At 37.4% G+C, this 25,477-nt stretch overlaps 1 protein-coding gene across 12 annotated transcripts in view; it reads left to right on the forward strand.

The window, feature by feature from the left end:
* The window catches only part of MEIS2 (Meis homeobox 2), a 171,319-nt gene that overhangs the window by 139,996 nt on the left and 5,846 nt on the right, over positions 1 to 25,477 (forward strand). For 5 of the 12 annotated variants that reach the window (XM_068684338.1, XM_068684330.1, XM_068684339.1 and 2 more), the window contains one exon: positions 24,648 to 24,706. In XM_068684338.1, coding sequence (XP_068540439.1) covers positions 24,648 to 24,706 — 59 coding nt within the window. Of the gene's footprint in view, positions 1 to 24,647; positions 24,788 to 25,477 lie in introns of all 12 variants that reach the window. The other 7 variants (XM_068684328.1, XM_068684331.1, XM_068684329.1 and 4 more) reach the window with 2 other exon arrangements.

Below are 25,477 nucleotides of genomic sequence, written 5' to 3' on the forward strand. Positions count from 1 at the left end.
TTCTTTTTCTTCTGTATTTCTTCCTTAAATTCAGTATCTGATGTACTTCACAGTCCATACAGAGTCACTCAAGTCAAATATCCATATTGTACTTGAACTGTAGAAATCTCTTCTTGGCCAAGATTATCACAGAGGCAAGCCTTTCTAAGAAATCATTTTTTCATTGTGGATCTCAAAACATTGCATTTTGAGGATTTTCTTATACCACCTCTTTATCAGACAACATAAAATATGTTGTATTTCACTTGAGATTTTTCAGTGTAAAGCAACTCCCACAAAAGTTTTTAAGGTTCTTTTCATTGTCTAGCCTTGTTCATCTATGAGCCTGCAAAGAGAAGTTTAATAAAGGCTATTTTCTCTCTGTAGAAAGAATATGCCATTTTACGCAGAGAAAAATGATTTTAAAAACAATACTCTATTTAAAAATTGTCTATGTTTTTGGTTGATGAGCACTATGTCCTGTAAGCCAGCCAGTAAGTACTTTGGAAGCCACTGGGAATATTTCTTTAAAAAAGATTTTTCTGTTAACTTTACAACCATATGGAACTTCCTGAACACGGTACTCTTCTGTGAAGGTCTTGAATGTACGGAGGTCTGTTCTTTTATGTCCATGGTGTCATTCTTTCTCCCAGATTTAACTTTTCAGTGCCTCCTAAAGCCCAGTGTTTTAGTCAGTGGGAGTTGTAAAAGGAGAAGAGAAATAAAAGCACAGAAGTTCAGAGCTCATTTCTACCCAGAGCAATATTGCTTTCTGGAGGTAAAGAGTAGTCCTGCTGATCCCTGGAAGGTCTCACTACGCAGATCTGTGGGGTGAACACAGGAACAGGCAGTCATTTGGCTCCAGACAAGACCTTTTCTCAGTTTCTTCTTGTATGTTTAGCTTTATGTTTAGATCCCTCATTTCTGAGATGCTCTGGCTAGAATATAGGTGCATGTCCCTCACATACTGATACCTTGGGTGCTTTTCCTGAGGTAAACCATTATTTTAACATTTTTATAAAATTCACGATGAATGCCTGTGACCTTCATTGTAATGAGCAAAAACAATTTTATTTTTCGCTCTTGCTCAGTGTCTCATTTCTGAGTTTAATCAAGGGCCACTGATACAATGGACCAAATCATTTGAGCAGTTAAAAAAATGAAATGACTGTTGGCTGACTTGTTCAGGAACAAACATTCTCAGAATTCATTCTTCAGATGAGGCCTAAGTCCATTAGGCTGTCATAGCACCTGCCTAACCCTCAGTCATGTTAATGAAGTTATCGATGTGCTTATAGACAGACACATGCTTAAGTAAACTGCTAAATCGGGGAGAGCAAGTCTCAATAGTCTGTGGCACATGGATATTCTAGAGAGTCCTGTTTGCATAAAAGCAGCTCTGAGGAGCAGCTTTAGTCTTCAGCCACATGACTTAATGCTTACTTTTACATGTAAAAACTCCCACTTAAACACAAAATGTTGTTTCTCACCAAAAACCAGAGAAATCCAGAAGCAGTGCTACGGATTGGGCATCAGTTTGGCTATAACATTTCCTTCATTTTTAAAATACAACATGATGGTAATGCAAGATTAAAAATGAGAATCTAAGGCTAAGGTTTATTTTTTCTGCTGAAACCCACTATTATGTTAGTTTTATGTTCCCTGCAAATATTTCCTACAACTTTACTCAGAAACTTACGTTTTTTTCTGAGAACTAGTCCAGGACATCTAATCTCTAAATCTACTAGTCATAATGCAGAGGCTCCTAGAAGCTGTAGCTGAGATGTAAAGCTCACTGTAGACAGCATCCATGTAATAGTGGGTCAGTTTCAAATGGCCCTCACATACTTTTTAAATACCACAAAGCAAATGTCTGTTTTAAGTACGTGGATAGCTTTGGAAATCTGTTCCCTAAATTATTCAGTCACCTGACAAGGTTATAACAGTCTGCACAGCTTTTCTGACAGTAAGAACTAGCAGTGAAGTCAGCAAGTGGATTCTCCATGTGAACAGTGTAGGGTTACCAAGCTGTAACACTGAGATGGAGCTGTGTGCTTCCACAAAGGTGTTAAAACATTAAGTAATTAAACACTGAAGTGATAAAGGTAAACTGGTGAAAAACTGCAAAAGCCATTTGTTGGCATCTCATACTAATATATTTTTCTGTTTTATGACAATATATTATAGAGCAAGATAAAAATACATTAAAATAGCATTAAAACATGTTAGGCGTAAAAGCATAAAAATAACATTAAAAAAATGTCTTTTCCTCCTCAACATAACTGCACTTTGCTGCCTCATTCTCTGACTTTCCTGGAAAAGTCACACTGGGGCATTATATAGGTAATGTAAGTGAGGTGGTGGTTGGGAGCTTGCAGGTTAAGATCACATTTTCAAAGTGGTTTCATTCCTTTAACCTCTCCTTCAGACTGTCCGTGGTGCTTTATCAAAGCCTGTTGACCTGAACTGGTGCTTTTCCACAGATTTTGATTTTGAATCAGTCCTCAAATAGCAGTTGCAATAATTTATTCAAACAACTCATGCAGAACTATAAATACAGATACAGCAGTCCTGAAAACTGGCAAGGAATGGACCCTTTTTGCCATGTTGAAGGACTATAGCAATTTTTGTTCTTCTCTTCCTTTCTTCATATATCATGACGTGAGGAGAATAGCACATGACTGCAGATACCTGCAGATCCACAACAGTGTTACAGTCCATCAATACTCTTCACCAGAACATGAAATCACAGAAAGACATCTGTAATCTACACTAGGAAACTTGTACCTGATACAGGTATTTTATGTTGACCTCAGGGCACAGATTTTATGACTGCATAGTCCAATAAATTTGGGATGTATGAGTTGCCTCCAATATATTTAGTGACTTTACTGTTTACCAATATAAAAGAACTGTGGTACTGTAGCAATGCAGGGTATACCACCACGGAGGCAACACAAAGGACAATTGCTTCCATAATCTGTCCTTCAGCAATGCCCCTACCCATGTAGTCTTGATACTTGGTTCCTAGTACTCTACTCTGACCAGGATTTTTCATATCTATACGTTTCTTGGAGGACTTACTTTCCAGAAGCACTGTTTTGAGGGAAGGAAAGCTACCTGAAACACAAATTGTACAAGTAGAAATGCAGCACTCATTACTTACATTCAAATGCTCAAAAAAGGGCACCAAAATTATTGTCCCTATCTAATATCAATCAGGCAACTGATATATGCTTAAAATAAATTAGAAAGTGCTCTAGTGTGCACAGTTCACTTCTGCTGTTGATCTCTGGGTTGAGGAAAATGGTCTGGCAATGAAATAATTGCACATTTTGTTAACTTATCATTTTCAATATATAAAATAGTTTTCTTTCAAGGAAAGGGAAAATTGAAGCAATGATGTTTACTACTGATACCTTTCCTCCAGGGCCCAGTAATGACTGGGCCTGCAGTTTATGTCCTACAAAATATGATAGCAAATTTCAGGAGACATTGGGTCTGATTGATGGCAGTCTTGATTATTCTGAAGTAAGTGAAGAAACTCTGTAGATGTTGAGAGACTTCCCTATAGTGCAAAACCAGGGAAATCAGATTTACTATTTCTTGTGATGGACCTAGAACTAAGTCCATGAAAACATCTGGATCCTGCCATTTCAGCAAACTTCCAAATCTTTTTCATTAGTTCGCCTCTAGCACGTTGCTTCTTTCACTATAAAACAGAGTAGATTGACTTTGCCATTCCCCTCCATGGTGTTCACTTCATCAGGAAGCTGATGGGATGTGTTTTCATGTGAGCCACCTATTATAAAGAATATGAAGTGTCCTCCCACATTCAGTGGTAGATTTTTCCTCATCTTTCTCATTGTTGGGTTGGATTTTTTATTTATTTTTATTTTTATTTTTATTTTTTTAATTTCTCTTGCTGTCTGCAAAGGTAAAATATTCTTTACTGGGATTTTTTTATCCTTCTCTTTCCTCCCCCCTTTCTGAGGGAGGCATTGACTTAGCAATTCATGAGGACATAGTAATTTGTCTACTTACCACTTTGGTATAGTTTTTATTTTATGGATAAGGAAGTATTTCTTACACTGAAACATTTACAGTTTCAGTCATGAGTTCTAGTCCAGTTGCAATCAGCACTTGCCAAAAGTCAATTAACGGCATTTGTTTTGTGGTTTGTAAGAAGTGAAGTGGTGGGCTTTGAAGTATGCATCATACAGTCAGAATTAATTGACATCCTCTTTGGTAGTCCCTGAAGAGAGATGGCTAACTGAATGGGTCATGAAATTGAAAACCACTATTTTTTATTTCAAAATTAAATATATGAAATAAGAAGCATAGTGTAAGAAGAGCAGTCTTTTTGCAGATTTTCTAAAAGCAGTAAATTCACACTATAGGAGAAGAAGATAAAAACAATGAAAAAAAAAAAAAACACAATAGACAACAATAATCAATTAAACATTCAAAAATAAAGAAAAAAGAGGAGAAAAAAAAAAAAAAAAAAAAAAAAAAAAAAAAAAAACACATCCAATTCAAATGGTGAGGTAAAATGCTCTTTTATGTTCCATTGCACGTCCTGCAGGAACAATAACATTCTTTTGAGAATCAAAACTGAAATCCAGGCATTTTTAGCTCACAGGAAAATATGTGTTTTGATTGAGCATTTATATGAGATTAGAATTCTTAAATATCAGGCTAATTATCCCACATAAAAAAAATAATCTTAGAAAGACTTCTGAAAAGTTACATGTGAATAACAGTTGCAGAACAAATTGTAAACCAGACTCTAGTAATTGTAGCTAGTGTAATCAGTTCTTCAGCCATCATCAGAATTTCAATCAGAAGAAGGTAAATCCTATGCAGTGTACAGGCATGGATATATTAGTATCCAGATATTTTTGTGCCCTACATTGTCAAATTGTCTCAAAAACAATAGAAAACATATCATGAAAACCTAAGGAAATGTGGGGAAGCAATAATTATTGATATTATTAACTGATTGGAAACTGAGCTTCAGGTAAACTAAGGGTTTGATTATTAGCAAAACTAGAAGGATAGCATGGAAGATGTCTCTAAGGCATAACAAAAGCACAGTTTCCTACTTCACCCTTGCTCATCACAGTGATATATATTCATTACTGACCACCACTTGCTACAGGTTACTATAATTTCAGTGCTGATTGTTTCTCTAAATTGAAGGAGTTACTCAAAAAGGAAAAAAGAAATCTTATATCCTCTCACTTCCTTTCATAAACAGATTCACCATCTACAATTAATTGGGCTATACAAAGAGAATATGTGACAGATTCAGAAACGAGACACAATTCACTTGAACCCAGCAACCTACCTCAATGAGTGGTTTATCCTTCATTTGTATTGCTGCCAAAGGAGAGTAAAATAAACATTCATTTTCTTTCCAGGTTTATGTGAGTCTGAGTTTCTATTCCCTAGGTTTTTGCACTGTTTGTTTGCACTATCCAGTTTACAAACTGTTATTTCAGTAGATGGTGGGACCTCTGTTGGTAGATTATCCCTTACTCTTGCAGAAGGATGAAGAGGATGATGTATTAGGTCTTTCCTCTTTGTAACTACCATGGTACTACAATGAGCAAGTATCCACTTCACACTTCTCTTCCTGATAATCTATTGGTATAGATCTGTGGTTTCCTTTTAATGTCTGGTTCGTTAGATGGTATAAATGTGTATAACATTTTTAGCTGTGGTTGAGGAAAGCAGGGAATGTCGAGGTTAAGGTTTATTATGACTGTCATATTCAGGAGTGGAGAGCTATATACTATTTCTGCTCTGAGACTCTGCACATAACTCCAATTGACACCGGAGTTACACATTTGCCTGAAAGCTGTTTATGGCCCTGAGAGTACTCACTTTTTCTATGGGTGATCAGGACAGAACAGATCAGAGTACTGATTATTTTAAACCTCCTTGAAATTTTCTGTGAAGCTGGGTTAAAGAAATGATGGCTTAGTAATTAGATATGTAAAACCCAACAGATAATAGCCCTGTCCCCCAAACCACTCACACACAGACATTACTTTAAGAATATTCAACAGTGTCATTTATTATGTAGAGGGCACTATACAGTTGCCCTCCTGTGACACTTGCAATACAAGTGCTTCATGAGGGAATAAACCCCTGAAAGCTTGGTTGCAATTTACTTCTTTACTTCCTGCACATAGTAACAATGATAGTTGGATTGAAAAGCATTTTAAAATTCATAAATATATAAGTAGCCATTATCTGGTGGAAAACATATGTCTGACTATTGGGCCTGATCCACTGCTCCATTACTCCAGTTTTAAACTAATGCAAATCCAGAATAATTAAGGAGGGTGCTGGTGTACAATTGAAGCAATATAAGACAAATCAGATTCTTCATGTATGTAAGGCTCATTTTCCTTAAAAAGAAGGCCAGCATTTTCTTTGTATGTTTATTTTGAGTTCCTTAATCCAAATACCCAGAGAGGCACTCAGAACAACTAGATACTTTTAAAACCTGTTTGTATTGTGACTGACAAAAAGATGAGAGTGTTTAGATACATACTCCTTTTCCAGTGGGGAAAAAAAAAAATCAAACAAACAAAAAAACCCACCACATGCCATATGCTCTTTCATAGAAGTTTGTTTTTTACAGAAACCAGGTTTAGCTGCTCAGTAAGTTAATAAGACAGCGATTTCAGCTGGAATTTGTTTTGATCATTAAGGCAAAACTTCATAGATAACTTAATGGAAAGTGAACAGGATGGTCTTTATTTGATCATAAATGTACACAGTTTAAGACCAGGAGGAGACCATTAGAGCCTTCAGTCAGAGCTATTTTCTCTTTAATTTCACCCACATCCTTTGTGCACTGAGCAGACTTGAGTTTGGCTGATTCTATTTTTTTAAAGGCATCCCATCTCAATTTTTCTGAGAAGTGTTGACTCTACTTAAAGTATTATCATTACATCGTGTATTAGTAAAACAAGTGTGGAAAGCAGAATAAATAATTCACAATGCTAAGTTTGTATAAAAACAACAATCCTCTCCTCCGCCCATCAAACTTCTATGCAAACCTAACACCATAGCCTAGGGGATGAATTTAAGAGTAACACAAGACTCTGGTCTCATCTGCACCTTTCTGATAGCTAAGCTTTTTTGTGAAGGGTCCACTGTGGAATTTCAAAGACAATGAGCAAACTTGCACCAGACAAATAAAGTTGCATTCCTTTACATTTCAGATGTGAGAGATAAAACAGATGCACTGCTGTTCAATCCTTTATCAGGGTGACACAACTCCAAAAAGCTTTGATGCTGTCTATTACAAAGCTCATGAGGATTTGAGTAGGAAACAAAATCTGGTTAGTTTTGAATTGCCTTTTTAGCTGCATGCATTCAGGAATGGTTTGGGTACATTTATCTTCCCCTCTCTCTATTGTGTGGTTTGCTTTGTTTGCTTGAGTTTAAAACTGCCATTACATGGAAGTGTTGGAAGTATAAATAATTTAGAAGGTAACTCTGTGGGGATACTAATAATATGTCCCTGTTTTTTCTAATAGCAACTCATTATGGTTCTGAAAACTAGTATTCCGTATGAACAATTACACAACATCACTGCATCATGGATATTGTGGATGTTGACAAGAAAATAATTTTGACACCTATTTAATTAAGTGAATTTTCCTTCTTAAGAATGTACCTCTCATTTACTAGTTGCACAACTGCTTTAAATTCTCTATATTCAGAGGTTTCTTGAGTGGACAGATGGATGCACAGACAGATACATCCATCTAGTTTTATCTGTCCTAAGTATTTGGATGTAATACCTTTCCCCAGTAAGAAGCCATGATGATACAATTATCTAAAAATGCACAATTACTTCTAAGGAAAATCTAATCAGTTAATAGATGTTAATAAAGACAAATGTACAGAGGTAACAAGTGGGTCAAACTCAGAGAGTCTTACTCAGTCCACTCTCCTTTAAAGGAAAGGAAACGCTTTTAATGAGGCTTCTCTTACTTTCACCCCATAATTTTATAAATTGCTTTGCCAACCCTTCAAAGCAAATAGTAATTTTAAGTAGGCCAACATCAACCTCAGGTTGTATGCACTTGGTGGTAATGATAGTGTAGCTGCCCTTGCAGGAGTCATTAAGCACAACAGTTGAGTCTTATATATATATATATAAACAATATATATATATTGTTTAGTCTCCAGTGAATGAATGGGAGCTGTCAGTCTGAATGAGTGCTGCTAAGAGAAATCAAGCTGTTTATCTGCTAATCTCATCCAGGAGTCTTTTGGAGAGTCATAGAACAGTTTAAAACAGGTATAAGTAAAAGCCTACTCTGCTCTTCATATAACAAAAAACACTGAGGATTAAACAACAATGAGATGTAGTGTTCCTCCTCTCACACAGGTGCATACCATTTCAGGGCTTGAATATTTGGACAACCATAAAAAAAAAAAAAAAAAAAAAAAAAAAAAAAAAAAACTTTATCAGAACCATATTTGCATCTTCTGTTCCAAAGTGTTGTGATGTTGTCATGATTCTGAGGGCAAATTATGTAGATGTTAAAGAAAGCACAGTATACTCAAACAAAATGGAACTCAAGAACTGGAGGGAAGTATATTTATAATTATTAAATACTGTGAAAAGCTTCACACTAATAAGAGAGTTAAAATTACTGATGAGATGAAAAAAGCCACAGCTGCAGACACTGCAGAGATTGCTTGACTAACAAACTATCACAATAAGAAAAGTATTTTCTAAAAGAAGTTTGCATTTTGGATAAAAGCATTTTATATAGATGGGTTTATAACCTGGTAAACAAAACGGACTGATCACGGTGCAACATTATTCTCTTGGACATTCAAATCCTAGTCCTTCATAACCCTCTAGGACATCTCACACATTTATCCCCACTGCCTCAAATCTACATGCAATTCCTAGTGTTGCTCTGTCTCTCACATCTCCAGTGTCTGCACCCCTTCCTATTTCTATTTCGACAGTATGTCATGTTTGCGTCTGCCTTCATCTCTTCTCACCTTGACTATTGTAGTTCCCTTCCCTCAGGACTCTTAAGTTCTGTTCCTTCATTCCCTCTAACATGCCACATGCTGATGCTTCCTTCTCACACATGCATCGAAATCACCTCCTACTTTAGGCACTTCAGCAGCCTTCCCCCATCCTTTTATGGATCCATTTCAGTGTTTTTTTCTTAAACAATGTCAAAACCTACTTCAAGATCTATGTCTCTTTTTTCATATTCTCTTCTCTAATCATCTAATACTGCCCTCCTCTTTGTTCTGCAATCTCAGTCGAAAAATCCTTCCTCTCTACCATAGCTCCCATCCAAAGAGCCTTTCTGTACCTAAAGAGCCTTTCTGTATCATTGGCTAGCCATATATTTTCTCCTTTGCCTGTACATACCTCTTAGTTTCTCTCCATGGAAACTGGTTTGGGACTGAGTTCATGAGGAAGATTAATACTATATGGCATGCTTAAGCAGTTATTATAGGCCTGTGCTTTACTGGAAAACCAGTACATGATCTAGGTAGCACTAGGGATAACCTTGGCAGAAGGATGAATTTTTTTTTTATTTTATTTTTTTCAGTCTGGATGTAAAGCATGGCCACAAAACTTTTCACTTACTGATTTTTTACCTGAATTTAATGTACCTGAAAATTTTAAGCACCAGTCTTAGCTGTACATCTTTGCATCAAATTTTTCCTAGCAATGAGGTACCTGGATTAGTAGTAGTAGTAGTAGTAGTAGTAGTAGTAGTAGTAGTAGTAGTAGTAGTAGTAGTAGTAGTAGTAGTAGTACTTTAAATTAGGATGTGGAATTTGATATTGGGACTTTTTTTCCAGACACTCTAGTTTCTTCCACCAATAGAAGACTAGTCTTCCAGATACATTATTTTATTTTTTATTTTATTTTGTTTTAATTTTTATTCATCAGGCATCAAAAATTAGGAAGCTAATTGGACCGCTCATCTCAGCAAAACTGATGGGTGGTTAAAGGGCATGCATAAAAGAGTTAGATATTTCTACTCAGGCTTCTGTCAAAACCCATTTAAAGTGCTAAATTTTTCTTCGGCTATTTACCACTATAATTGTTTGCATTTATTTCACTGATTCACAAAGCTAATGCATTTTCTGAAATGTCTCTGAGAACTCAGGTGAGGCACCACAGGCTACGCTGTCTTAGGCTAGAATTTACTAGGATTAAAGCAGATGTGGCATTACTAAGGTCTGCTAAGACTCATGTGATTTATAAAGATATAAAATATATCTTTTATGATTACGATGATGCTAAAATTTTTGTGGATGATAATATAGTCACATTGGAAAGACTGAATATAACAACTGGGAAAGAATCAAGAAAAGGAAATGGAAACTAACTCACCTTACTAGTTCATCTGACTCCTAGGGAATTTGCATTTGTTGCCATTATTATTCTGTTTTATACTTTGACATGCTAAAGGTTTACATGTCGTAAATAAGGCACAATTGGTTTCTAAAGTAGTTAAACATTGCAAGGTTTAAGAAGTGCATTTAGTGCATTGAAAGGTTTAAGAAGTGCAGATTTAAGTGCATTTTTCCTAGAAATGTACACATGCCATTGATACTTTAGAAATTCAAAGAGGAAAAACAAAGAATAACTTTCCTTCTTCTTACTGCTGATTTATCTTTCTATATTCTCCTCAGTTTGGACACTGAATCAGACTGAAAACATTGTTTTCATTTTATTTATAGTGAATTTCTTATAAAATTTATTTTAAAAATCTAATGCACTCAAGCACAATACTGAACTACATAGATGGAAGATGCTGCATGTGAATTTGAGGAATTTTTCCCCCTTTTCACAGGCTTTTTTTTTTTTTTTTTTTTTAGGTAGTGTTTGTATTGACCTTAAAATATGTTTTTCTTTCAAAGATTCTCTAAAGGCATTCTAAAATTTTACTCAAAATTCTTAGAAAAATATTATTACAATGTTGTCTTATAAATCGTTTAAGTCAAAATAAAAGATCTGTGTAGCATGTTTTACAAAATATTTCCTCATGAATACATGTCTGTTAGATATGTATATCAACTGTATATCAACTGAGTTATCTATGAGTGTTAAGAAAAAAAATAATAATCGTGGAATCTTTAGTTTAAGCTGATACTTGTCCTTAGCTATCACTGAAATTCCAGTATCCTCACCTAGCTGCTTCCCAGTCCTGGGATGCCTAAAATCATTTGGTCCACATCTCATTCTTTCTATTGGTGAGCACACACAAAACTTAGAATGTGCTATCACTGGGAAACTGCTAACTGTAACCCTAGCAGTACTTATAAACAAGATATTGCCCTGACTGTGGTAATTTTATATAGATGGGACCTCCAGGAGAGAGGAATGGGAACACAAATACATATGTATTATGTATTTGTGTTTCACTCTGGAGCATTTTATGCTCCAGAGTGAAACACAACTTTAAACACAAAATCAGCCTTGCCTCAGTGTATCTCCCCAGGGGCCCAATCCAGCCAAAGTCTTGTAATGTATCAGCCATACTGAGCTTTACACAAAAGAGGCAAATGGGGTAGAGGGAGTGCTATACTCAATGGCTCATTGGCTAGAAAATTCACTTGTTAAATAGGATATATGTTTGCAGGTCTTCTCTTCATCTTGATTTAAATCATTGTCTTAACTGTTCCAAGTGAGTTGAGTTTCCCAATCAATGGGCTATTGAACATAATGCTCCATCTTCAGTCTTCTATCATGCCTTTCTTGTTCTCTTGACTGCCAATTCTGTTGTGTATGTAACGACTAGTCAGTAGAACAAAATTAAATAAGAACAAGGGCTTGACTGTACAGCCTCTTGGTTAGGGTTCCAACTTAAAATGTATGAGAGTTAATTTCTGGTTAATTACAATGACTGTATAATTACTTCAGGTGGCAGAACATCTTCTCAGAATGAGAACTGAAAGGGCTTTGTTCACTGTACTGAATACACTGGTGATTCAGATATTGTTTAAGAATATGTGAAGGACCTATGCTCAAGTCTTTGTTCCAAATCAAGCAGGATAGGGAGGCAAAACTTGATCTCCTTCTTTCCAGATAAATATTCAAATAATTATGGTGTCAGCTATAAAGGGAAGAGATCTTTATCTATGTTATTAGAAGAAAGAACAGACCTATCTTAAATTACTCACACTAAAATGACCCAAAGGAAACCTGACTGGACACTGTATCTTCCTCTAACTCAGAAACAGAGTGCTATTACAATATATGTAAACACAGAAGAAAAAGTGTTGATGGGATGGGGTGTTAAAAAGCAGAAATCTACATGCCAAAAGAATTTAGGCACTTTCCCTGTTAAGTGAAAGCTTTTTTTTTTTTTTTTTTTTAATGGTTGTTAGATATCTAAGTCCATCTTCTGGTGATTCCTGGAACATCTAACCAGAGACAGGAATTTCCCTGGTAGCAGATCACCCACAATTTAGGCACCAAAGTTTGTTATCTCTTTACTAATACTGCCTTCTAATTCTAATCTTTGCTGAACATTAAGATGGGCTTTACAGAACCTACACTAAGTTTTATGATAGGACTTGGTCATTTTAAAGATTTTACTTATACATCTGGGTGCTTTAACTAGATCAGGCTAAAGTGATCAGCATTGTTGGATACAGCCCTGCAATTACTAATTTTATGGGCTCAAATGCAGGTTTATACACATATTCTTAGATGCCTTCACCCCTACGCAGTGCAGGAACAGTTAGTGAAATTCTACTGAAAATTAAGCCTCAACACCCGACCAGTCAGAACAGTCAGAATTAATGCTGAAATCCATCAGCAACCAGTTATTAACATTATGTAAGATCACACACAGTTTCCAAACTGCTCTCATAAAGAAAGATAAATATTAGATAGGTTATATAGATTGGGCTTCATTTCATAATAGATATCTCAATTGTATGTAAAATATGGGATAGTGGAACACTTTACAGAACTGGCCAGTTTTCATCAAAGAAATATGTGCTCAGTTTCAAGTTTCTTTTTGTGGTTTGATTTAATTTTCACATGAGGTATGTAAATGGCAGTGACTACATTAAGAGGTATTTCTCCAGCTACCTGTCCTTTAAGAGAAGAAATAAGAAATAATAATGATAATGATAATGATAATGATATAATAATAATAATAATAATAATAATAATAATAATAATAATAATAATAATAATAATAATAATAATAATAATAATAATAATAATAATAATAATAAATAGCCCCCTCTCTAGCTTGGGAACTCAGTAACCTAAACGTGGTGCACTTGAGCAGAGGTTCTTCCTGTGCTGTGCTCTGCCCATAAGCCACGAGAGTATTGAAATCAGAGGAACCCAACCTTCTAAGTGCTTCAGAAAGCACAGTTCTTCCCAGTTTCAGTCCTTTGCTTGTTCAGAAGAATGGAAACTGCATAGTGACGAGAAATGGTACAACATTCATATATATATCCTCAATCACACCATATCTAGCCATCTAGGACCCCTGCAGAGCACCAGCAAGCTTTATCACTGACTTGCCAGATGTAGTTTGCAATTATCTCTGGTAAGCCAGCAAGGTAGTCTGGGGAGCAAGAGCTGAGCCCTGGGGGAGATGAAGCTCTGGTTTGAAAGTACAGGAGCCTGAGATACAGAGTGACAGGCAAACAGCTCCACAGAGGTTGTTTAATTTTTCAATTCCATGATTCAAACTAGTTTTGCTTATAGTAACTAACACATAGGGGTACATGGAACACATTAATGTACTAACAAACTCTCAAAAATGTTTTTAAAGCATTTTTACATGACTCCTGTGTGGTATAGAGAACACAAAACAGGATGAGATGGAGTAAAGTCTTTGCCAGTATGACACAGGGAGGACAGGTACAATTTCTGCTTGGTTTTAGCATGCTTAAACAATATAGCCATCCCTTACTTATGCTGGCAATGTCTTCGGTCATTGTGGAGCAAGTATTCTGTAACATGGAGGCTGCAATCCATGATGTCTGTGGTGCTGACACATCTCTAGCTACTAAGCCATCAGACCCTCTGGTTTGAGAAAAGACTTGCTACCAGTATTTGTATAATTAAAGGAGAAAAATGAACATGACTCTGTATCTAGAGAGAAAAGGAAGATTAACATAAGTTGAATCTCCTGTAACCAGTATGAAGACCAAAACACAAGCGATATCAGCACATAGGTATGACTTACTGAGAGCTGATTAGGTATATCTGAATAAGAGATATAAAATGGGGGGTGGGTGTTGTTTATACTTCATGTGTTATTTATGCCCATGACTTCTAATTACCTAACTAGTTCTCTTTCTTCTCATGTTCATTTTAGTACCCACCAACCATAGGAAGATGTCTACAGCTAAATATCTGCCAATTATTATGGTCTTTTGCTTAATATTCTATTGTTCCACTGACAGCTCAGTTTTTAATATACCATTTTATACTATCCTGTACATCATCATTTTCCTGCATCCCTTTGGGGCTCGGCTGTAATAGTTCTTATTTATTTCCACAAGATAACATATATGCAAAAGACCTTGTAGTCTTGATGCTCCCACCACCCTCACCTCTTTGTTTTTGTAAACCTTTTGTGCCTGTTTTTAAAATTACAGTATAAAGAAGTGTGACCACAGCATGTGTGCAGACATGTACCAGGGTCAATACATAGCTTGTTGTGTGGTTCACTTCCCAATCCATAAGCACACGAGATATTCCTTTCCAGCTCACCAGCATTATACTGCAGTTTTTTCTTGTGGCCCGTAGAACTTTTTTTCAGCTAATAAAGTTGAAAACAGATCAGAAATGAAATAAGGGGGCAGCTGCAACAGAGAAAACTTCCTTGCCATTCCAGTAGGTGAGGCAGGAGTTTAACACCTTGTATAGTCACTGATTGTCTGACAGCATCTATTCAGCACCTGAGCCTGAAAGAACTGAAGAGAGCGTTTAGTCTGGGCTGTGGTATCACAGTCCAATTAGTTGCATCAAGTTCTATTTCTTAATAAATACATGTTTTACAGTTTTTTTATTTTATTTTTAGGACAATCTGTAACAGTATAAGCTGGAGGTGGCTACAATTGCATTACTGTCTCTGAAACAGAAAGGGTATCTTTGGGATCAGTAGTTCTCAAACTCTCAGCACTGTATTTCTATAAATCTATTTTGTCTGTGATTTTTTTAAAAAAGGGCTCTTCGGATGCAATTTCCTTAGGTCCACTGGTTGACAGATAGAAAAATACATATTTTTTTTATCTTCAGATTTTAATAACAATGAAAAAGTGTACAAGCTTCATGGTCAAGACAGGACAGTGGGTACAAAAAAATTTGTTATCTTAAGGCAAAATTTACTGTCAGGGAAAATGGAACATTCCTTCTGAACTCACGAACTGGTAGTGCATGTGCAGGTTGGTTGTAGATGGTTGCTACAATAAGGCTTCTTTCATACAGGTGTGTTTATGCCCCAGGCTTGCTGGCCACAGTCCATTCCATTTACAGAAGCTGAATTAAACAATAACTACCGCATTGCAAAAAGAAGAAGGGAAAAAAAAAAAAAAAAAAAAGGTGAGCGTCAAAGGAGATGCCTGAGAGCTTTGTTAGGGCCAAGAAAAACCCTGTTGCAGTTGTCAGAGCTTGTTGATGTTGCAGAGAACGGCACTTTTTTTTTTTCTGCTGGATTTTGTGGTTCTGCCTTAGGAAAGAAAGTAAAATAGAACGGAAGAACAAAGTCCTACTCTATAAATCAGCAGCTGCTCCTTGCCAGATCAAAGGAGTGACATTTTTGCTCCTGGACTACTTGTCCACTTTAGGTGCTTGACAGACAGCTAACAGCTGGCCTGTTACATAGTATAGGAGAGTTGGGCTACATCTTCTTCAGAGAAGATGACAAGCTAATCAGAGATATCCATAGCACAGGACATGTGAGTGCACCTTGATCTCTTCAAACATACCCAGTACATAATTGCTAAACACCTTTATGTATTTTTGGCAGGTTGCTACTTAGGTAGTTTCCACTGAAAAGCAGAATTAATACCTTGATCTAATTTGATCAGGGAAGTTAAACAGATGCTAAATTTGTTGACAACTCTCCTTTTCAGGTTAATTTAGAGTTGGCTAAAAAACTCAGTATGAAACAGTTAAAAAGATGTGTAAGTTACTTCAATGCTTCAACGTGATATTGTAAAACTACACAATTCTTTTTGAAAAAGTTGGCTAAAATGAGAGACCTCAACTCCCATGTAAGAAGCTGAATAAGCTAATTATGTTTTCAAGACTGCTGGACTGTCATCAGTTTTAAAAATCTTGTCCTATGAGTTTAATATAATAAACTAACACATCTTTAAATGCATGAGTTACTTAAGATTTTATAGCAGGTTTGTTATCCACCTTTAACATGGACGTCTAAGTGCCAGCAAGTCAAAGCACATGCCAAATTAGCTAAAATTGTATTTAGCATCTCCACAAGATGTATGTATACAAACCTGGAATTTTAATGTCAGTAGTAAAAATTTCAAAGTGATTCAGTTTCTAGTTGATTCCCATCTGCAATAAATCAAGTACAGGATGAGGTTACATACTACAGCTTATGTCTATTGACTTTGCATTTTATCTGTAAGATATGAATAGCTAAGGAAGTATGTCTGTTTGTCTCCTCCCTTCCTTTCAAGTATCTTTAAAAGATCATTTTTACGGTGCATGATAAATAGCCATACATGAATAATCTGATGGCACACTGGAAGAGTAACAGGCATTGCTTGGGAAATGAGGGCCTGCCAGACTGCTGCATGGCTGTAGGTGTGGCTTCACTCACAGAGTGGCCCTTGTTTACCAGCCAGAAATCTAAGGGGCATAAAAAAGGATACTCTTCCACCAAAGTTGAGCTTTTCTGAAAGCTTGTAAGGAAAAGTGTGCCTATCCTTTTGCATGTGCAGGTGTGGCATGGTTCTTCACTACCCTCACCTACCAAACTCACTTCCCACCTCTCACGGCCTACGTACTGTCCAGGGCCATGCAATCCCCCTGGCCTCACGCACTTGCACCAACTGAAAACAGAGCACTGCCACCTTGCCCTTGGGGCAGAGGGGAGGCTGCCATGCCCCATGGCAGAGGCACCACCACTAGTGGCCGTGGTGCCCCAGCCCACCCTTGAAGCAGTGCTCCGGCCACACAGTGCTGAGGTGGTGGCAAGGCTGTGGGGTGTTGGCAGGTCTGATGCCTCTCACGGTGGCGGGGAGCACCAGGGAGCCCTATAGCTGCACCCCACTGTGAGTCTGCATGGCAAGGCGGTGCATCCCTGCCAGGGCACCTTTGGGCAGCAATCAGTGTTGCCCTGCACAGTCCTTGGAGCACGTGTGAGCATGGCTGCCCAGGGTGTGTGATCTGGTGTGAAACGCACCAGAGCCTTGGCAGAAGCCAAGTCATTTTCCTGTGATCTGAAAAGGTAACCCAGTAACTAAGAGTCATGTGTTTAAAGAAACATATTTTCTCTGAGGTAAATAGCTGTCCCCGTTGCCAATTCTCATGATTTTATCACAAGGCTCAAGTTATTTCATGTTAACTCAAGGCCCCAACTTCAGGAGACAGCAGTTATGTGAGAATCTTTCCAAGTAAGTTTCTAGATTTTGTGACTGAGGAGAGCAATTTAAAAATGTGATACAATGACTCAAAAACCTGGAATGTAAATACTAAGAAGAATGCTGTTTAAATTTCAATTTTTTTAAGACAGTCTCACAGGTACAGGATGGGGAAATCTATGGTTTTCAGAAATTGGCAACTCCTGGTGGCATAACGTATTTTTAGAAGATCCAACATAAACATACAAGATGTGGCAGAGGTCTATGGGGCTGTTAGTGCCTGCCTTGAGCTGTTAGGCACCCAGCTTAGATGCTCGCTGTCATCTAGAGCCTTCCCTCCACCAACTGTGGATGCTGACTTAGGTCTTCTGAATCACACCTATGAGAGATGTGAGATACCAAAATTAGCTTAAGAAAGTCAGTTTAAACAGCCCACAAGCCCCCTTCTCTAACAAGGCTAACCAAAACGACGTGAAGTCTTGTCAGGGAATTAACCTGCCTGTCCCTCCCTCTTTCCTAGTCATGGAAGTGTCTCCATATCTCAGTATTTGGGGTGTAAGGAAGCTTTCTTTAGATGGCTCATTTCCAGGTGACTAACAGCTTTTTTTACTTTTCTGTAAGGAACGCTGCAAATAAGTGTTGGTAACCAGGTGCAGCACAGATTCAGTGAAACATGAACAAGGGCTTTTTCAACCATTTTTGTACACACATGTACAAAAGGACACCTAAACCTATTTCTGTCAGTTTAGAATACATATCGGAGAGAACAGTTAAGTAAGATAACTAGATTGTACTTGCTCAGATAAAAGTTTGGATGACCAACAAAGATTGGTACAAAGGAGATGGAGTATATTGATAAAATGTTTCTGAAAATTAGTCTTTTATAATACATTCGTTCAGATGCTCTGAACTCAAGATTTCTAAAATAGTTCTTTCAGACCGGGGGGGGGAAAAAAAAAAGAAAAAAAAAAAAAAAGAAATTTTCTAGGTTACTTAAGAAAACATTTTTTGTGACTTAAATATAATATTCCATTGCTTATTTTCCCTTCCAAATTAAGGCATTCTTGGGCAACAAGGGATCAATGTAGTATACTCTTGGGCTAAACACCAACATGTTCACAGTCCAAATACTGAGCTACCATTTTTGGCAAAGATTTCTCAGCAAAGGTGAAAACATTTGAATTATTTATTAGAACGAATTTTAGGCTCTTACTCAGCAGATTGAAGCAGGTGCTTAAACCCAATTTATTCATCAAGTTCAGCTCCCACTTACCTAGGCTTAATAAAATTTGAGCGTCTCATCTAGATTTGTAAGGTTTTTGAAAAATCTTGTTAGACTGTTCCTCTGGGTACCTAAAAGTTTTGTGCATAAATAATTTTAACCCTATATTTTTGTTGTTACTGTTATTTATATTATTGCTATGACTAAGCCTGTGACAATATTCACTCAGTATTTGTATATTTTCAAGTGAATGAGCAGAAATATCTTCGTGGGCTAAAATCTGAACTGAGGCAAAACTTTCCTCGTCATTAATCCTTTAAGAGAACTGACACTGAATTTATCTCACAAATTTGTTTCTCAGTTATTCACAGAGTTGAGAACCCATTTAATGCAGTGGCTGATTTGTTAAATAAATCCAGTATTTTAACACCTCATTTTCTGGGGTGGATATTTTAAGTGAAAATAGAGGACTGATATTTAAAAGTTTTGAGCTGTACTTGTTGGCCCATGTTGTTCCTCAGTTTCTCATAAGGAGCAGACTACTCTTCTATAGGAGACTGATTCAGTTTTGTACCAGTTCATCTCACAGTAGACATGAGATCTATAGTCAAGTGATAGGAATTAGAACTCTCTGTTTGAGTTCAGGTTAGACTCCAACTTGGAGATGAATTGTAATTTCCTATGTTTTCATGCTATTCAATCTCCTGAAACAAGATTTTTGTGACCCTACATACTTAAAGTGATTTTTCCATGACAACCATAGAGTAAAGCTGGAGATATTTCTAATTCTGATTTCCAATCAGTACAGTCACTAACAGTTCATTTTAAAAATTACTCTTACTTAGATTCATGTACAAAGTAGTCTTTGTGTTTTGAAACTCACTCTATGTACAAAAAGACAGTAAAAACAATGACAAAATTATTTTTGAATGTGCCAGACATGAACGAGCAGACTAAGAGATCTCTATTTGCTGTTTGTTCTCTTTTGCACTTGCAGACATATTTCTCTGCAATTTTATCTGAATGTTACTTATTATAAATATTAAATGTATTATGTAAATGTGAGTTTAACATCATTTGATAGGACTTGAGATAAAATATGATAAATATATAAAGAAGACTAATTAAGGAACTTCCTATAAAATACAGAATACATGTTTATATTGGACAAAGAAAACCAAGGCTCTATTTGAAGAGATGTAATTAAATGCATATATTTAGATTATATTGTCATGCTAATTAGCAATGGTAGAAACCAATTAGGACTAGGGCTACCGAATCACCAGACTACACTGCATATTCACTAGTGTACCTTTACTGCTCTACTGTTTTTTGCTGGATAAAAAATGAAATTACTTCTTTTGAAAGTCCATATTGTTGTGCATTTTGAGCCAAATTTTGTTGGCTGTGCTTTTGTAAATTGTCCCACTGAAGTTACCAGAACCACTTGTGCAAGAAAGACAGACTTTTGCTATAGAAAATATATATGGCTGCTTTAGGTAGCAATTAAAAAAAAAAAAAAAGCACAAAACTTTCATTTCAAATGGCTATTGTTCGAATAAAAGGGGTTGGTAATCTGTCACTTGCAAAATGCTGGAAGTGAGATTTTCATTAAAAGTACTATGTCAATGACATGTATTTCTCAACATTACATACCTCATTTATCATTCTGGAATGAGGACCAAATACCACATGAATGTAGAGTTTGTGAAGGTATCGACTCAGCCCCAGAGGCTGATGACCCCTCTTTATCTACACAGCAGGTAAGGCACAAACAGTGGCAATGGGAACTCTCTCCGTACTCCCCTGCCAGTGTGCCTGACTGCTAATCTGGGGGAACAAAGGAAAGATAGCATATGGATAGCAGATTGTACTAAGCGCTGAAAGAGGACTGAGGAAATCTATGTTGGGAGTGTGGCTCTGCCAAAGATCTCTTGTATGACTTTGGCCTTGTCACTTAATCTCCGTCTGTCTCAGTTCCCCTTTGCAAACAGGGAGAAGGCGTCCCTCTCCCCCAAGCTTTGCCTAGAAATCTGTTCAGACTGTGAGTTCTCTTGGACAGTGTGTTTGTGCAGCATGGGGTGAAGTACAACTGAGCTTCATTGGGTCCTCTAAATGCTGTTATCATCCAAATTATAGGAATTACTATTAACAGAAGAGTAACAAAGAAATCCATGTCTTGTTGATAGATTTTACTCATCTTTTCAGGCGATTCAATCTTTGGCCTCTGGGTGAAGGGTATGAACCAGGCAGGTAATTAGTGTCAGGAGCAGAGCTGTGAATTCTTCTTTTATAGGGTTCCGAGTAATGCTGGAAATAGTGGCACTGGCATTCTACTTTTTTTTTTTACCTATCTTTTAGTGCCTTTTGAAGGCATTTGTGCCAAAATAACATCACAGTGTTTTTGCAATACACCAACTGAAGTGCTGTGCAGAAGGCTGTATTTTGCTTTACTTTGGCCCTAGAGATGACTCTCTGAGGGATTAAAAAAAAAAAAAAAAAAGTAAAGACTAGGGCTGGGATTGAGGGATTGTGGTTTCTATGTCTCTATTATGCACTGTGCATATTTATGGGGCAGTATAAAGGACACATAATAATCCACAAACACTGCATTCTGTGCCCTTGTCTACCAATTGTGCTGATGCGTTATGTGATGTAGTTACTGCTATGACTCTAGGATCCCGTTTTATCTTGACCTGAAATGTATGTCTGTTTGCACCTGCAATTTTGCAAATAAATAATTCCAAGTACAATTTTTCAGACATACCCACTGGTGGATATAATTGATGCCATTGCTGGCCAGGATTTTTCAGAGAAACCACAGGAATGGAATTTCAAAATGATCTGGATGCCTAATGCCCCTGTGCCCCTATATCTTTCCGAGAATATGACGGAGTATCTTCTCTTCAAAGTGGTGTTGGTCTAGAGGCCATCATTTGCACCTGCAGTTATTCACATGCGCAACAGGAAAATGGAGATACAGTGAAATCATAAATCAAAGCAAAGTGCTTTTTTTTTGTTGTTTGGAAAAAAATGCTGGATGAATGTGATCATTTTTACTACCATTTTTCTCTGTAGCAAAATAAAGATTGGGGGACTCAATATTAGGGCTTTAATTCCCATTTCCAAAATAATTAGTGCAAAAATTTCCAAAAGAAATGTCTCTTTATAGACTTCACCCTGAAAAGCTGCCATTATTCGTATCAGGGGAACAGAACAAGGGAAGTAAATAGTTGGACAAGTTTTTTTCAATATCCCAGATTTTCAGTATTTCAATATCCAAAAGACTTATGCCGTGGTGGTTGTCAAATGTGCAGGACCAGAGCAGAGTATCCAAATTTGCCCGCTCATGACCATAAAGCAGTTGCCAACTGAAATCTTTCAGGACATAGAATTTTCTTAATGTTCTGCCTTGTCGTACAAACCCATTGAAAAAACACTTCAGAGGGCACCCATTTCTTACTAATGTAAACTTTCTGAGGAGTATCCAAAGATATGACCTCTGGGTGAACCTTTAACCTTCCCCTTAATTATTTGTTTGAAGACAGTGTCGAGTTCTCCCGCTGAGAGCCAAGGCCCATAATGCTTAGCAGCCCTGTGACTGAGGGTGTGTTTGCAGGGAAGTGGAAAGGGACATAAATAAGGGGACTACCAGATGTAAATAATAAAAGTGGTTGGCGTTAAAATAAAATAAAATAAAATAAAATAAAATAAAATAAAATAAAATAAAATAAAATAAAATAAAATAAAATAAAATAAAATAAAATAAAATAAAATAAAATAAAATAAAATAAAATAAAATAAAATAAAAACCAATTTGGTTTCCGTGAAGAGTGGTCTGACTGAAGAAAACAGGTTAGTAAGATGAAAAGTGTGTGTGTGGGGAGGGGGAGGCAGTGTCTGTTGTCTGTGATTTTTTACAGACCTAAATAAGCATTCATTCCATTCTTTAAAACCTTGCCATCTGTATACACCATTAGAAGCTCATAGGAGAAGAGAAAACAGCCTTATCAGGCTTTCCTGTTAATCTCTATTGGCCTTAACTTTAGCTGATAAAAGGCATACTGGCTAGAGAAGGTTCAGGTCAGGCTCCATTTGGTCAGTGTAGTAACGTTACTGGAAAGCAGCTAAGCAAATTAAGTCCTATCGGAGACCTTTGTCTTTAAGGACGGAAACATGTCTAGAAATCACAGTGCTAAGGTAAGAACTGCCTTCCCGCGCTGCAGTCAGAAGGGAATAAACAAGTACGTTGACTGTGTCTGAGTTTTTATTTTAATACCTGAAGTCATGACTAATTCTGAGGCAGGATGACATTTCTGACAACTGAATTATACTTTTCTTAAAGAATAAAGAACATCTTTAGGATGTAAACAGAGAGATGCAAAAGAGTGCTTTAGTGTTACTTGTAGCATTTATGCATCTGTCTAATGAAATTTCCACAACTGTGATTACGGGAGAGGCAAGCGAAGGTGTACCATCCTTCATTATCTGCGGCGGAATTTCGGCAGGGGGGCGGGAGGAGAGCACAACAAAAGGGCTTGTGGAGTTTATGCTATAGAAAGGCCAGCAATTTACTAAATGAGCAGATGAACTTAGTTTTCAGTTCCTGACTGAAAGACTTGGCTGGGCTTTGGATCGGGCCCAATGGCAATTATTGGAGGCTGTTTTGGATGATGGGCATGTTAGTATTTCTGAAGAGGATTAAACACTAGTATTCAACTTCATTAGCACTCCTTAAGGGTCACCAGCCTAAAGTCTGAACTGTGAAATAGCACACAAAACCTGCGCAAAAGCTCCGGAGTGTTCTCAAACACAAAGAAGGAGGACAAAAACAAGCGTGGCTTGTGAGTGATAGAAAATTGCCCTGTTTTGAAAGAAACGGTGCGAAAAAGTACTTTTGAAAATTATTTTGCTGAAATTAATTTGCCTTAGTTTGTGCCAATGTGGGTTGTTGTGCATTAAGATAACAAGAAATATGCAAGCACTTATTTTTGGATTACCAGTGAAATTAAATCCAGGCTCCGCAGCCAACTAACTGCCTTCCCCGGCATTCAAAAGCCTCAGCACCCAGCGCAGCTACGGGGCCTGATCTGAGAGAGGGAAGGGGGGTGCAGAAAAGTTATTTTGGGCCTAATATTAACCACATGTACCTGCGGCTCGCTGTTCCTAACGAGTTGAGAGGTGCCTGGGTTTACGGCCGGCGGGTGCCGTGAGCTGGGTGTCCCCGGTCGGCCGCAGAGGTCGCCCCCAGCTGGCACTGACCTCGCGGCGACCCCAGCCTTTACAGGCTCCAACTGCAGGAGTTGCAGAAGAGCAGAAGTCTTTCTGGGCCAGCACTTATTGCTGCTGTGCTGGTGATAAAACTTCAGACAGCCTAATTGATGGCTCTGCTGACCTAACAATACCTTGTGAAAGCACGGAGTGGCAAAGCCTGGTCCTCATTTATGGCCAGCTGCAAGGGTAGCTGAATCCCTGTGATGGAGGGGGGAAAAAAAATAGTCGTGCAGCCTGTGAACTTTAACCAGGTTCCAAGCTACCCTAAGAAGTTAAAGAAACAATTGTCTTTAAACACAAGTTTTCATTTGCGTTTACTCTTTAAAGCCTTCTGGGAAATCCAGCTTTAAGCTAGCTAGTAAGATAAGCATGTTACCAGTTATGATTTCTGGGCACTTAGAGGAAAATCCTCTAAAGTAAATTTATACTCTTTAAAAAAGAAACACGAAACAAAACACGTCGCTGTGCCGCGCTAAAATCCTGTCAGTTTTCAGGCAGAGGTGTTCTCAAAACACAGAAGCAAGCTGATGAAAGGACTGCTATTCTTTGTATTCTGTTTCAGGTTTATTAATGCCAGAAGAAGAATAGTACAGCCTATGATTGACCAGTCAAATCGAGCAGGCAAGTTCCAAGTAGTATCTGTATTCAAGTCCCACAGGCGCAAATCCTCATCAAGTTATTCTTCAGGAGTCCCATCACCTGGTAAATAAATGCCTCCACCAGGCATTCTGGGAGATTATTTTTTTCCTACGGCCCCAGAATTCCGCTGTAGGAAGCAACTTCACTAATTGGTGCTAATTGGAGATTTCCCACCCCGACTCTACTGAAACTGCTTTTTATTTTCTCTCTGAATTGGTAATTGGGTACAAGTAGTAGTGCCACAAGCAGTTTGTTTGACTGTGAGCTCTTGAATTACTCATTGCTTGTCTGCATCCAATCAGCAGGACAATCTCATTCTCTCACTACCCACAACTCCTTGGTGTATGCATTGCTTTCACTTCTGGAAGGCTAGCTGTAAAACTCATTGTATCCATTCATTTGCTTTGACTATTCACAATATGCTACTAATGCGACGTGGTACCATACTGACAAAAAATATTAAAAGATTATTACTTTTGTTTGAGAATGCACCAGATATATTCCCAGCAAAACATATGATTTTTGCAACAATACCTTTTTTAAAGTTTCTATTAAAGCATGCAGAATACGTAACTCTTTGAACAGCAACTGGTGCAGTGTTAATCATTCCACTTCGTAATATGCATTTCCTTAGCATACTAGGGAGTTGTGGTTTCCTGCCATGAGGTTATGGGATAAAACTGTTCTCCATGTGGTGATGACTGTTGTCACTAACAAGGGCTTTAACTTGATGGTGATTTCGCCTGCTGCTTC

This window comes from Anas acuta, chromosome 5 (assembly GCF_963932015.1).
Source record: "Anas acuta chromosome 5, bAnaAcu1.1, whole genome shotgun sequence".
In the NCBI taxonomy this organism is placed as follows: domain Eukaryota; kingdom Metazoa; phylum Chordata; class Aves; order Anseriformes; family Anatidae; genus Anas; species Anas acuta.